Source organism: Clytia hemisphaerica, unplaced genomic scaffold (genome assembly GCF_902728285.1).
Source record: "Clytia hemisphaerica strain Z4C2 unplaced genomic scaffold, Clytia hemisphaerica genome assembly, whole genome shotgun sequence".
NCBI classification, from domain to species: Eukaryota; Metazoa; Cnidaria; class Hydrozoa; order Leptothecata; family Clytiidae; genus Clytia; species Clytia hemisphaerica.
Genome location: NW_027104613.1, coordinates 183,667 through 197,904, shown reverse-complemented (window position 1 = coordinate 197,904; position 14,238 = coordinate 183,667). Strand labels below are relative to the sequence as shown.

The following is a 14,238-nucleotide window of genomic DNA, read 5'->3' as shown; positions in this document are numbered from 1 at the left end:
ATAATTTGACATAACTTTAGACTCGAATCAAGGCCGTTAATCCTCATAAGGCTAAAAAACTAAGATTTAGATTCTCTAATGAGCAGACTTGTATATTATATACACATAAATTTTACGCGTAAAAATAACACATTTACAATTTATCAAAACTATATTTCTTTCTAAAGGACGGAAGTCCACCGCCTAATTTCGATGATTTTTTGTTCGTTTTGTCTCTGTTATCTTTTAAATCTTTATGATTTTTACTCTTGGAACGTATTGAACGATCGAGGCAAAGATCCTCGTCAGAGTCTTCGGAATCATCTTGTAACAAATGCTGGCGTTCACCCTTTGGTTTGGCGGTTGCGCCCTGTCCACCGGAGGGCGCTCCCGACTTTGAAGCCGTTGTACCGTTTAACCGTTGCTGGTCACCACTCAAAGCTGGAGACGGTGAATCAAACGTATTTGGTGATTTTGGTTGTTCGTCCGAATCAAGCAAACCACTTTTACCCAACCAACTGTTTTGAGAAGCATTTCTGGCGTTGGTTTTCTTAAAGCTACTCTCATATAACTCTGTCTGCATGTCGTCTTCTGAATCAGAGTCTAATAACTCAGTTTGTTTATTCAAAGATTTGCTGCTCGAAAATAACGATAACGAAGATAAAATGTTACGTTTTGCACAACCTTTATCGTCCAAGATTCTTCCCTTCTCATCAACACGACGACGCCCTAATTTGGGCGTAAATGTTTTGATAGAAAAGGCGCGTCTTATAGCAAGTGGTGTATACGAGCCTCCTTTTTTATCTGTATTGGTGAACTGATTCTCTACAACACTATCTTCCTCAACAGTATCACGACTTTTTGCTTTCTTCAAACTTTTACCTCCTCTAAATGGAGATTTGAAACTGTTCCACGTTAAAGAACGTTTCAATGGAGCGTCATTTTGACCATATTCGGTATGATTATCACCATATTTGGTCATTGTCGAAGATTCATTGGATATAACCAGATCATCGTTATCAGATCGTTGTGGTTGATATGGATTATCTACATTTGGTTTCAAGTTGGTCGAATTTTCATCAGTCATCAATTTTTGACTCTCCTGGTTGAGCCCATTATAGCTATAATTGTCTTGATGACTCGAAAATCCTTGGTTAAAGTCTGGGTTATCTAAAAGTTTTTGTTTTTCCCATGATATTTTACTTCCGGTGCTCCACTCACTTTTCTTTGTATTTAACTCGTTTTTGACTCGATTTTCGTCTTCGTTTGACTTCTTTGAGCCAAGTTTTGGGGACGCTGATAGCGGCTTATAAACTTCGGTCGGTTGCTCATCGCAGATTGGTGAGGTTGGAAATAATGGCTGACTTGGTTCGCTGTTCTCCCCTAATTTCTTGTATGATGGAATACTTGGTTGCTGGTCTTTCGGTGATGTGATAGTGACTGACTGGCCTCCGATAAGTCGACGTTTTTCCTTTGGTGGCCGCGATTCGAGTGACATTTCCGCTTCTTTTTCCTTCGTTTTTTCTTCGTCTTTGATTCGAACAAGAAAGTCTGTGTTCTCATCAGGATCTTCGGATATTAAACCTTGTTTCTCTTCCACGGAGGCTTTTTTCGTTAACCCTCTCGATGTTACGCTGTTTCCTATTCGTGAAATTCCACTACGTAAAGAATTTCCACTGTTCCCCAATTTCTCACGTATCGTCTGTCCTGTACTTAAGCTTCTCTTAATCGGTTTATGATCATCGTCTTGGCTTTTCATCTGCGAAGAAGAGCCTTTGACGCGCACTGAACCACCTCTTTTAGGAAGTCCGCTCTCCCCCTCATCGGTTTCTCCATCATCATGGATCACGTGTTGGATCAAGCTAACATTTTGATCAGAACCTTTCTTATTCCTACGTAAGGTTTTACTACGTAGTTCATCCAGTCCTGGCAACCTGAAAGATCCTTTACCGTTACCTTTCGATTTTGAAGTCACTTGTGCTTCTACTAGATTCTCTTTCGATGAAGCGTTCACATTGTGAATCTCGAACTCTGTAGGACTTTCCAATGTTGGTGAAGTCCTGTCATTCATTGAAATGTCTTGGTGATTATCACTTGGTATCTCACTCGAAGATCGATCAGAATCTGAAGCAATTAATCGCTCTTTATCGTCAATATCTATGGTAGCTGTGGAATTTGATCGCAGGGTGATTCCATCAAATGGATCGGTTTCTTTGGACATTCTCCTTGGTGGTAATTCTGGCTCAGATGATGTTGCTGGCATTAATGGCAATTCCCCAATGTGATAACTTGACGGTTCACTTGTCGTTGCAGAGGTAGAGGCTTCTGTCGCTGGTTTGGGCGTATTGTTTAAAAGTTTGTCTCTGTACACTTTTCTCGGCTGGTCAGGTGTGAAGGTCACTGGAAACTGTGGTGTTGTGTTGTTTGGCTTATCAACGTCATTTAGATTACGATTTTCTGGTCTTGTTGGCAAGCTTTGTGGAGATAACGTTTGTGGTTCTTCCGCGGTGTCCATGACAACGCGTCTCGGTAAAACAGGTTTTGGTACCTCTGTAGATGCGACTATACTTTGGGTGTCCTTGGATTTGTCAATACTGGTAATGACTTTCCTTGGTGGATCGGGAGTGAAAGTCACTGGGAATTTTGCAGTACCTTGGCTAACTTTTGGTGATTCTCCAGATTTCTGTTGGTCGTCTTCCGTCGGTGGAATAGGGTTTATTGTCGATTCAATACCCTTATAATTATCATTAGATGGTTTATTGAGTTCAGTTTCAGATTCTGAAGGCTTAAGATACGAAGTGTCTTTAAAAATCTTTCTCGTTGGTCTAACGGATGGAGGAGATGAAGCGTTTATGTTCGTTTTGCTGTTGGAAGTCTCATTTTTGACGAATTTCTTGGCGACTGGATTAATTGATGGGTTGGTTTTGGAATCATTTGATTGTGGTTCATCTCTAACAGTTTTTCGTCTCGGTGATACAGGTTTTACATCCATTGAAAGTGAAGAGTCACTGTTTTCTTCAGAAAAGTTCTTAGAATTGGTGAATGCTGTTTGTTCCCGGGAATTCGTCGTAACTGAAGGATTTGCACTTTTACTTTGCGATTGAGTCTGTTTTGAATGATCGTCGTTTGTAATTTTACTTGCTTCATTATTAAGTGAATTCCGTTTTGCAAGAGCTGGAGTCGAAGGTTTATCAGGATTGTCTCTTTGCTGGCTTCTGGTGGATGCTTTCTTTCCGGTGACTGGTTTCAACGAAACAGCGAAAGGGTTTCCCCTGTTGACCTTCTTGATTGATCGAGCTTGAGAATCTGTCTTTGAAGAATCACGTCTTGTCGGTTTTGAATTTCCTGTCGATAATCCTGGAGATTTGGGTTCTTCATCTTTGGAAGGTTTTTTCGAAGTGGTTTCTTTCGAAGCTGCATCTTGGCTGTTCCCTTTAGATAGTTGCCGAGAAAATTCAGGTTTTGATGGTCTGGTTGACGTCGGTTGTTTTTCATTTGAAGCTTGTTTTGGGATTCGTTGGTCTGTAGCGTTTTCTTTGGTAGATAGCTCTCTTGAAGACGAAGAATGTAAGATTCCTGAGAAAGTTGGTGATTTTGGCTCGTCTTTCGAAGTCTGTTTTGATGTGGTTCGTTTTAGCTCTGGGACAGATCCTTCGGATGAGTCTGGTGATTTTGGTAACCTTGTATCTTTCGAAGTTTGTCTTAAAGGTGGTCGCTCATTTTCCCCGTCTTGACTGTTTTTGAAGAACGGACTGTCTTTAATGACCTTTCTTGGCGAACTTTGTTTTGATGGTTCTGGTGATTTCGGAGTTTCTCGGTTCGGTGTCTTCTTAAGTGGTGAAACCGGTGGTGACTTAGATGATTCTTCGTCTTGACTGTTTTTGAAGAACGGACTGTCTTTAATAACCTTTCTTGGTGAATTTGGTTTTGATGGTTCTGGTGATTTCGGAGTTTCTTGGTTCGGTGTCTTCGTAAGTGGTGAAATCGGTGGTGACTTAGATGATTCTTCGTCTTGACTGTTTTTGAAGAACGGACTGTCTTTAATAACCTTTCTTGGTGAATTTGGTTTTGATGGTTCTGGTGATTTCGGAGTTTCCTGGTTCGGTGTCTTCGTAAGTGGTGAAATCGGTGGCGATTTGGATGATTCTTCGTCTTGACTGTTTTTGAAGAACGGACTGTCTCTGATGACCTTTCGGGTTGAATTTGGTTTTGATGGTTCTGGTGATTTCGGAGTTTCCTGGTTCGGTGTCTTCGTAAGTGGTGAAATCGGTGGCGTTTTGGATGATTTTTCATCTTGACTGGTTTTAAAGAAAGGGCTGTCCCTGATGACCTTTCTAGGCGAAGTTGGTTTTGCTTGCACTGGTGACTTTGCTTGCTCTGGTGACTTTGCTTGCACTTGTGACTGTGGAGTTTCCTGCTTTGGAGACTTCTTACGTGGTGCATTTGATGGTGTTTTAAACGTTTCCTCTGTTGGACCCTTCTTTGCAGGAGGTTCTTTCTTGTCTTGACTATCCGCCCTGAAAAATGGATTATCTCTGATCTGTTTCCTTGGTGAAACAGGCTTTGTTGGTGATTGAGATAATGGTTTACTTGTATCTCTCAGTGTTGATTTGACCGGAGATGAAGGAACCTTCTCGTCTTGTGATGCTGATTTATCGAGTTTCGAATCGGATTTGTTTGGTGATCGCAGCTTAGTTGGTAATAATAACGGGAATTGATTCGGTATAACTCGTACTCCACTTCTAGGAACAGATGATTTTTTGGGCGATCCTTGATCCTTATTTGGAGGTGCTTTTGCTTTATTTGGTAATGTTGACTCCTTATTTGGTAGTCTTTTTGGAGCAGGGGAGTCAGTAATATCAGCATCAGATTTGCTTCTACTGACAGCTGGTCGCCTGGGACCTCCTGCTCTACTGCTGTTTCTTCTCTTGAATGACTTTGGGCGATTCTTTGTCAGATGGAGAAGATTGGAGCTTGTGGCTGTAAGGAAGAGAAAAAGAAATTGGGACTTAGTCTAAATAGTAGGATAATAGGTTTGCTGGTGAACAGTAGTTTCTCATCTCATTTGTGAAAAATTTAATTCACATAGTCACAAATTGTCATGGTAAATGAAGATATCGAACGACTTATTTTCTTGAATAGGCTAACATACAGTATAGTGCTAATCAAACTCTTAAATTTTGGAGACTTGATATATGAAAGCGTTCCTTTTGAGCTCGTAACTATTTTTTTTAAGTATCATTTCTTCAGTTTATTGTGCACGTACCTTCCTCGTTGAAGCTTGTAGAGGTTTCCTGAAACGAATGCTCCTTTTTCCTTGATGTCATCATTTTTCAATCCTCCCACATACAAAAAGTCATCGAAGCGAAGGTGGTCAAAAAATCAGTCCTTTCCTTCTCTTCATCAAGTCACTTTAACTAAACATTGTTTTTACAAATAATGATTTAGAGTTCTTGTTGATTAGTTATGATGAGATTGTTGAATTATCATAGTCATCATTTGGCTGTTTTTGACAGTGAATTTTTTGTGAATATATACACGACAGAAGAATGTTTAGGGGGACCCTTGATAATGAATAAATATTGATCTTCGTTGGTTCGATGTTGTCCCTTCAAACGCACACAATAGAATAATAATGTTGTTTCGATGTTTTTATGGAGGTGGCTGACACGAAAGAATTTCAAGTACGACGGAGTTCGTTGTGTTGTATTTGTATAGATGCGCCTTATATGGTGTTCTATGCTCTCCCCACTATATGTTTGTTGGCCTCTTCTACAATAACCGTTCTATTGTTATCATGGAAGAGTTATTTTTGTGCTTGTTTAGATTGGGGTTGTCAAAAAATTATTTTCTTCTTGTCTCTGTAAACCCTATTGACTTTGACGATATGTCTGGATTTGCATACCCCTTATAATACTCTAGATATTGTTATTGAGAAGTTTTTCCAGGGTCGCAAACTCGTCTAGGTTTGGATTTTCAGCTTTACCTTTATCGATCCTCACCTCCTAAGTTTCTCTAAAGATAAGGGCTGTCGTTGAATCTGAGTTTCTTTTACCGGGTGTGTCAAAAAAAACGCCCCTATTTTTAGGTTCTTTATTAACACTTTTAACAAAGAATTGCCTTAAAAATCGCTTTTTAATCAAATCCCTCAAGAGAAATTAAGAATTTAATTGCAAAAATAACGTTATCAACTTTAAAAAGACGTTAATAATATGTGGCATGTCCTTCTCTTTTATAAAAAGTGCTAAGTTTTAATGGGCAATTAACCTTTTTGTTTCGGAATTTTCTCAAACTGTCCGTAAAGAATTGAACTGTTTTAGATTTTTCGGAAAAATTTTCTAAATTCGGCTTTTCCAGAAAAAAACCAACCTTTTGTGATCTACTCCCTTGGAATTCCAAGCAATTTTAGGATCATACCCCTCTGGAATTCCGAATTTTTACAAATTTTCAATCATTATTTACCCCCTTGGAATTCCAGGCAATTAGGATCATACCCCTCTGGAATTCCGAATTTTAACAAATTTTCAATCATTACCCCCTTGGAACGGAAATTGACCTCCTCAACAGGGGGTGCACGATTTTTTTTCTGGAAAAGCCCATTAATGCATCAGAAGTTATGACTGTTTTTTTATGAAAAGTTGGGATGAAGCAAATAAGCTTTTAGAAAAATTTTCCGAAAATATAATTTTAGTTTGATAAATTATAAAAGAAACTAAACTCTTCAAAGTTGAAATACTCTTCTTCGCAAAAGTCTTCATTTTCTTATTCATCAAATTTTCTCATTGCGATTCTTAAATTTTCAGACTCACGGATAATTGGCATAACAGAATATGTATAACATGCCATAGTTTTGTGTGCTACATCAAGTAGAAATTTATACTTTGTAAGTGGCAAATATTAAAAATTCACTATGGTCAGAGCCCTTAAGGAAATAAGAGCCTTCTGGCTGTCCCGTTCGCTTCTGTTTAGAAACCTCCAATTATCGTTTTAGACGATTTAGTCTTGACTGAAATATGAACACTTAAATTTAATTTGTTACAAGCAGCTCACGCTTGCCCTTTGTGTATCTGAAAATATAATATACCTCCATGAAGAAGGCCTTTGCGCTATTGAATACAGCCCACCTAGATTTGTTCGAAAGAGCTTTGTAATATTTCGATAAGGATAAGGAAGCAGTTACGGAAATAGCGTTTGGAAGTTAACCACTCGGACACGAGGAGAACATTATGAGAGCTCTTTAAATATAATCAATTTCTTAGTGGTCGCGTTTACGAGAAATGTAAAACTACAGTTAACACCAATTCGGTTAAGCCGATATCGTCTATTATAGAAAGCATTTTACGAGTGGTTTCCCTTTCACGGGGGGACTGAGAATTAGTTCGAATTATAGAGAGGATTCGGATTAGCGAGAGTCCATTGTAAATTAAAAATCTTGAAAAAAGTGCATTTATTTAAGCGGTTTATTCCCCCTCAAAGGTCTTCAAACGTTTCTGTGCCCTTTTACTGGTATCATTTTTCATTAAAAATGCCTTATTTGTTATCGTATCTACCTTATGGGAAAAAGTGAATACATGTTTTTTTATAAGAACAACATAAGAACATAAGGTTTCGTTGGCCAAAATGTTAAGAACAACTTAAGACCAATTCAAGACTTTGCGGACTCTAAAACCGAATTTTTTAGGAAAATGGACAAAAATACTAAAAAAATGGCAAAAATAAAAACATATGTTCAGAACAATTTTAGGCTTGAAACTCAAAAAGTTAAGAACATTCCAGGGCTTTAAAAATTTTCGATGCTCTTATAAAAAAAGTGTGTAGGTTAATACACGGTGGTAAATCTCAGCTAATTGAGGTATGGGGTAAAATGGCTTCTTACACTACCGCCTTCAACTTCTCTTTGTAGGAAGTACTGTGTGTAGATTTATTAACAAGTTTGGAGACTGTTATTAAATCATTAAAAGTCATATTTCGTTGGAAACTTGTGGGATTGAATGATCGTGAATATGAGTGTTATTACTATTAGAGTGTTTTTTTAGCTATCTGTTAAGGTGGTCGTTAACAAACTTTTTGAAAATGTCAAAAAATATTCAAATTGAAATATCTCAAAATGTATAAATGATATATTGTTGAAACTTTGTATGATGGTACTTCATTATTATGTTGTTCTAAAAATAGAAAAAATAATTAAAAATATCAAAGACGGGGGTCATGACGTCACTTTTAAAAATAGATTCGAAAATCTCTTGGCAGAAAAATCTCAGCAACCAGAAGGAGTTAGCTTTTGACATTTGGCAGTTATGTTACACTAGTGACCTTCTGTGATCTGAGTGAAAAAAAAATTTGAAAAGAATAAAATCAGGGGGTAAAAACCCAAAAAAACTGTTTTTTATAATTATAAAATCAACAAAACATTTTTTTAAAAAACTGTTTCACTCAGATCACACCTTTCCATGAGGGGAAGCTGTGTTGAAAATTTCATGCCAATCGGACCATCCAATCCTGAGATATTTCCGCCAAGAGATAAAAAACCCCGGTTTTGCTGTTTTGCGTAAACTGGCCTTAAAACTATTTATTGCTGTAAAAAGAGGGAAAAAAAGCTTTTAATATTAGTAGAGGGCATTTTGTAAAATCGCTCGACTGTTTTGTTAAAAGCACTTGTTATACATTTTTGGAAAGCTAAGGGGTAGGGGAATCGAAATTAATATGTTTCCAATTTTTTTTTGGACACTTTGGTGTGATTTTCGGACAAATATGACGGTCTCAGGCAAAAATCATAGGGTTAAAAATTAATGAAAATTTTAGCTCGAGAAAACGGAGACCTGTTGTATATTTTTGGAAAGCTCTCAAAAAATTAGGATTAGAGATATATTGCAAGTATAGGTGATTTCTGTACCTAACTCGAGATATTGAGCTTCAAAAAGCGCAAAAACTGGACAAAATAGCTGTTTCTGGCTGAAAAACACGGTTTTCAAGGGTTAATATCTCGAGTTAGGTACAGAAATCACCCATACTTGCAATATATCTCTAATCTTAATTTTTTGAGAGCTTTCCAAAAATATACAACAGGTCTCCGTTTTCTCGAGCTAAAATTTTCATTAATTTTTAACCCTATGATTTTTGCTTGAGACCGTCATATTTGTCCGAAAATCACACCAAAGTGTCCGAAAAAAAATTGGAAACATAGTAATTTTGATTCCCCTACCCCTTCGCTTTCCAAAAATGTATAACAAGTGCTTCTAACAAAACAGTCAAGCGATTCCAAAAAATCGAACAAAATTCCCCCTACTATATGGGATTTTTGACATATTTCAGTTGAACTTGATGCACTTATCCAATTTTCAATATAAGAAAGAAAGTAAAGCCATTTTTTTTGCATGTGTCAGCAAATTCATGGCTTCGCCTGGAACCCTGAGATTTACCGCAAACATGCAAAAAAGTTGCGTAAACCTTACTCTCGGGTGCCTAATAAACGTACAGACCAAAATAAACGTACAGGGGAGAGAATAAAATTGGAATTAATAAACGTACAGGCTGAAATAAACGTACAGGCGAGAAATCAGAGCTAAAATAAATAAACGTACAGGCTGAAATAAACGTACAGGGAATAATCTACCAATTTTTCAAAAGTAGAACATCTAGATCGAAACGACTGACTTAAGTACATGTATCTTATAGATCAATGACAAGTACTAAATAAGCAAAACGTTCGAATTAACTCTCGTAACACTCGAAATCTCCCACGATACGTTCGAATGTAATTAACCGCCTTTCAACATATCTTATTACTTGAACAAAAAATAACTAATTTTTGCAGTATGAATTGGGCGATATTGGGTGAAAGTAAATAAACGTACAGGAGGGAATAAACGTACAGGCGGGAAAATTCTTCAGAATAAATAAACGTACAGTTCCTAATAAGGTGCGTACAGGCGGGAAATTTGATACGAAAAAAATAAACGTACATGTACGTTTATTAGGCACCCGAGAGTACTTGCCTGCGAAAAAGCTAAAAGTTGGTGAAAAATGATTGAAAAGTATTCCCTAACCTTTTCATTGGTTAAAGTAACACATTTTATTGTAGACAAGCAAATTTCCATCCCCGTTACTTGAAATACAAGTTGCGCTCAAGTCTAGTAAAGAGCACTTTCACTTTCACTTTTGCGAAAACGCCCAAATGCAACAAAATCAACTATATCACTATCAAAACCCAACTAAAGGTGTATGGATAGTTTCAAGAATATATTATGGACGTTTTTAAAAGTAAATTATCAATTAAATAACTTAAAAAGAGAGAGAAAACAGAAGAAACGTTTCACCACGTACCTGTCACACATTTGTGGCGCTGAAATTTGATCCCAATGGGGAGGAAATTAGAAAGATTATCAAGTAAAAATGTTCCTTGGAGTTTTGAGAAGCTCTTTATATAAAATGGAAGCATTAAACCATCACTTACTACAAGAAAATAAGCCATGAAACACTTCATTCCCTTTACCAAAAATCCACACTTGAAGTTTGACAAGATCCAAGATGGCGGGTTTGTTTTGATTGTCATAAATCCGGAACTATCCCAGTTTGCAGAGTGTGGCACGTTTGCTCGAGATCTCGAGTGCACAACTCGGAAAAAGTCGAGTGCAGGTGCAAAAATGTGAGGTTTTCAGGTGCAAGTTCAGACGAGTTTTTAACCTCGAGTGCAGAGTTCAGCTATTTTTTCCTCAAGTGCAGGAAAATTAACAGTACCGGTGTAAAATTTTCCGGGAAGTGTTCTTTGTGGCTCTAAGTAGCGACGGTAAAAATTTAGAGTCGCTCCAAGGACCAGAAGAGCGAATATTGCGGTTTTCGTGACGGGCGGCGGCGTGGGCGGTTAGGGCGGACCGCAAGATCTGCTCAGGTAGGTGTCTAAAGACCTAAATTTTTCCACTTTCCTCTTCTTTATATCAAATAAAACTTCGGGATATTGTTTAATAAGGTTCAAACTTTAATTTAAACCAAAAATTGAAAAATCGACCCAAAAAAGATGATCCTATCTCAGAAGTGTTAACGACCACCTTAAAGCAGATTTTATGTTACGAATGCTATGAGGTTTTACCACGTTTGCTTTCGACTATAACTAGAGGGGAATGAAAACACTCGTAGAACTTCAAACGGTGGTAGCTCTTGATACATAACCTTTTGTTTTTGTTAAGCAGTGTATGATAAGTATTTGAAGCTTAATTCAGGCCGCAAAGCTAAAGATAAAATGGGCTCTTCCAGAAAAAAATTGAATATGAGGGGGGTGGGGAGGATATAACATTTTTTGGAAATTTCCTTCCCCAGACATTGTTACTTTTGACCCCCCATACAACAGGTGTAACACCCCGGACAAACATCAGTTGACCCCCTGGACATTCAAAATTACCCTCAAAACAGAGCAAAGTTACCCAAAAATAGAGCAATTTACAATAGGCAAATTTTGTGCATTTTTCACTTGGGCCCCCATGTACGGACACTTTCTGGAAGAGCCCAATTTCAGATAGACTATCGATTGTAATGTATTGCAGGAATGGAGAAAACGCTTGGTCGCCGCATTCATTCAGTTCGCCATACTGATGCGATCGTTAGTTTGTTTTTGTCAATTGCTGTCTTTGAAATGACTTTTTAACTTCCCCTTTCGATTTTTAGCTTAGTCCTCTATAGTTAGTATAGGCTAGATTAAAACTGTAAAAAGTTTTTGTCGACTGGTAGGATAATGAATATTGATGGATTAAATGGATTCCTCCTATTTCACCAGATATTTTACCCAATCGTCTACCACAGTGAGACTATGAAACCTGTGAAAAAGTTCTTTGGCTTAGAAATTTCAATCTTTTTATTTAAGGTCTGTGATGTAAGGTTTCTGTAATCTAAATCTCAGACCTCTACAAAACAACTAGCAATATTAAAGGGACACGAATCTGCTAGTGGATGTCAACAGTCAAAGGTTTTCTATCATTTTAAATTGCGCTTCTGTATTTATCGACGCATTACTTTTTCAGTAGCCCGCGAAACTAAAGCTACGTAAACCTATCTGATAAATGTTATGTTATTTGAATAGACCTTATCGGAGTTTTTGATTTTTCTAAAAAAGCGATGCATTGTGGGATTGTTTCGAGTGTATTACAATAGAATTCCCTCGAGGAATTCCTAAGAGATTTCTATTGTAATACACTCGATACAATCCCACAATGCATCGCTTTTTTAGAAAAATCAAAAACTCCGATAAGGTCTATTTAACAACAAATATCAAAACGCCAACATTTTCACCTCTTATGTAGCCCGGGGTCCACTTAGAGCTTTTTTATTTTATGGTCTTTTTGGCGCTGATAAGTGGCCCGGTAGTATATGGTAATATGGTTTTGCCTAGGCGGACTGTAAAACAGTCCGCCAGATTTTTGTCGTTTTTGCCAGGTAAAAAAAGAACAAAGTAATCTTTTTATTTGAAAATAAGTAATTCAAAATCTGTTATTGATGTTTGCTTCTCATGCTTAATTATATTTTTCAACTTCGAGTAGCTGTTTTGCTATTTGGATTTCAAATATTTTTTTTCAAAATGGTGACCTTGCCAAATGCTCCTAGTCTACTTCACTGGACTCAGCGTCATAAAAAATTATCAAAAAGCAAAGTTCAGCCAGGAGTAGACTCTAGTCTACCTCTTATGGTAATTATGGCAATTAGAAATACGTGAATTTTGAAGTCCCTTAAAAGTTTTTTTATGCGTTTGTATAAAGATCCGCCTTTTTTATTCGTTTGTGCAACTTTTTTCTTCCCAATATTAGAAAATTGCGGTATTTAGTAATATGTGAGTTTTTAAAGCCTCTTTTTGGCCTCCTAATATTAACACCTTTTAGATTTTGCGGATTTAAAAAAGCATTATTACACCTGCGCAGATGTTTCAAGAGTTTCAAAATGACTATTTTCCTTTCTTTACTTTTTCAATATATTCAACCAACCTTCTACCTCAATTATTATATCGCATGTCCCATTTTATTTGCTCATAATATTTATTCTACCTGTTTAAATAAGAAATTTAGAACCCAATATTGTCATCTTTTTTCTTTCTCTGGTTGTACTGGACTACGAGGAAGAGGAAAATAGAACAGTGAGCGGGTTTCGAAAACCATTCACTTTTGGTGTAGTTTGATTTTCAAAGATTGGTCTTGAACGCCTGACATCCAGGTCGAGTCGAATTTTGTTAAATGGACAAAAAATGGGAACAAAAACGGACCCGGGCAACCTCAATCTGAGGGCGAAATATCATTGACATTTTTATTTGGATGTTATTTGATGAGTTTTAGCCCGGTTGGGTGTCGTAAAATAAAAGATTTCATAATCTCGAAATTTTTATGTCATTTTTTTTACAAGCGCACTCGACTGAATTTGCTTTGTGAAACTAATTACTGTTTTATAATTGTAAAAAAGCTATTAATATTTTCCCAAAATCGCCTCATACAGCAAAGCGATAAAAATCCAGACGAGCAGTCCAGGGCCAACCTCGTCCCCGTGTATCCCAGGCTTTACTTACGTTACTGATTGACGCCAGAGAATACCCTGTGTTGGCTGATGCTAGTTCCCCCTCTCTTATCTAGCGCTATCAGTAAGCATCAAAAGGCTGATAATACGCAGGGAACGAGGTTGGCCCCCAGGGCTAATCTCCTCACCAATCAAATAAAGGAGATTTGGGATGTGTTTGGGACCTGGAGCCAGTCGGTTTTTAGACCTATGGGTGTGAAAATCGGCAGTTTGGCCGCCTTACAGTCATTTCCTTGGTAGACGATGCTTAGCTGCTATCTGCTACCCCCTCCCCTTTCGCCCCTTTGCCTTTAGCCTGCACACCTCGATATCTACGGCTAATTTCAAAAATCATTGCCGTAGATTACGAAACGAAAAAGGTGAGATGCCTTGAGATAGGTTATGAGATAGGTTGAAAGGAAGACTTTTTTAGAAAATTGGGTAGGGCACGCAAATTATCGTGCGGTAAAATATACAAAACAACTACGAAGAAGAGAGACAATAACGGAAGTAATAATTTTCGGTGACCAGTGCATAATTAGTGCTCTCCGTTGCTGTTGCTTTTGCTACACTCTCGAAACCGAAAGATTAGAATAAGAGTCCCACTCACTAAAAATCTCCGTGGAACGAACATAACTAAATTAATTTAGAGAGTGTGAGCACAAGACGTAAACATTCTAAATTCGGCAAGACCACAAGCAGCGAAGGCAAAAGGAAAGCAGGAAGAATTTTTCC

At 37.5% G+C, this 14,238-nt stretch overlaps 2 protein-coding genes across 2 annotated transcripts; both read right to left on the bottom strand.

The window, feature by feature from the left end:
- Positions 1–2: 2 nt before the first annotated feature.
- On the bottom strand, positions 3–3,074 carry LOC136824376 (dentin sialophosphoprotein-like). Its single transcript, XM_067080529.1, has one exon. The coding sequence runs from the start codon at positions 2,969–2,971 to the stop codon at positions 134–136; it is 2,838 nt and encodes a 945-aa protein (XP_066936630.1). The 5' UTR covers positions 2,972–3,074; the 3' UTR covers positions 3–133.
- On the bottom strand, positions 2,997–5,396 carry LOC136824356 (neurofilament heavy polypeptide-like). The gene is made up of 3 exons (XM_067080510.1): positions 5,246–5,396; positions 3,118–4,959; positions 2,997–3,007 (listed from the first exon to the last, which is right to left on the bottom strand). Exons 1-3 carry the CDS (start codon positions 5,307–5,309, stop codon positions 2,997–2,999), a joined length of 1,917 nt encoding a protein of 638 aa, XP_066936611.1. The 5' UTR covers positions 5,310–5,396.
- Between the last annotated feature and the right edge of the window lie 8,842 nt (positions 5,397–14,238).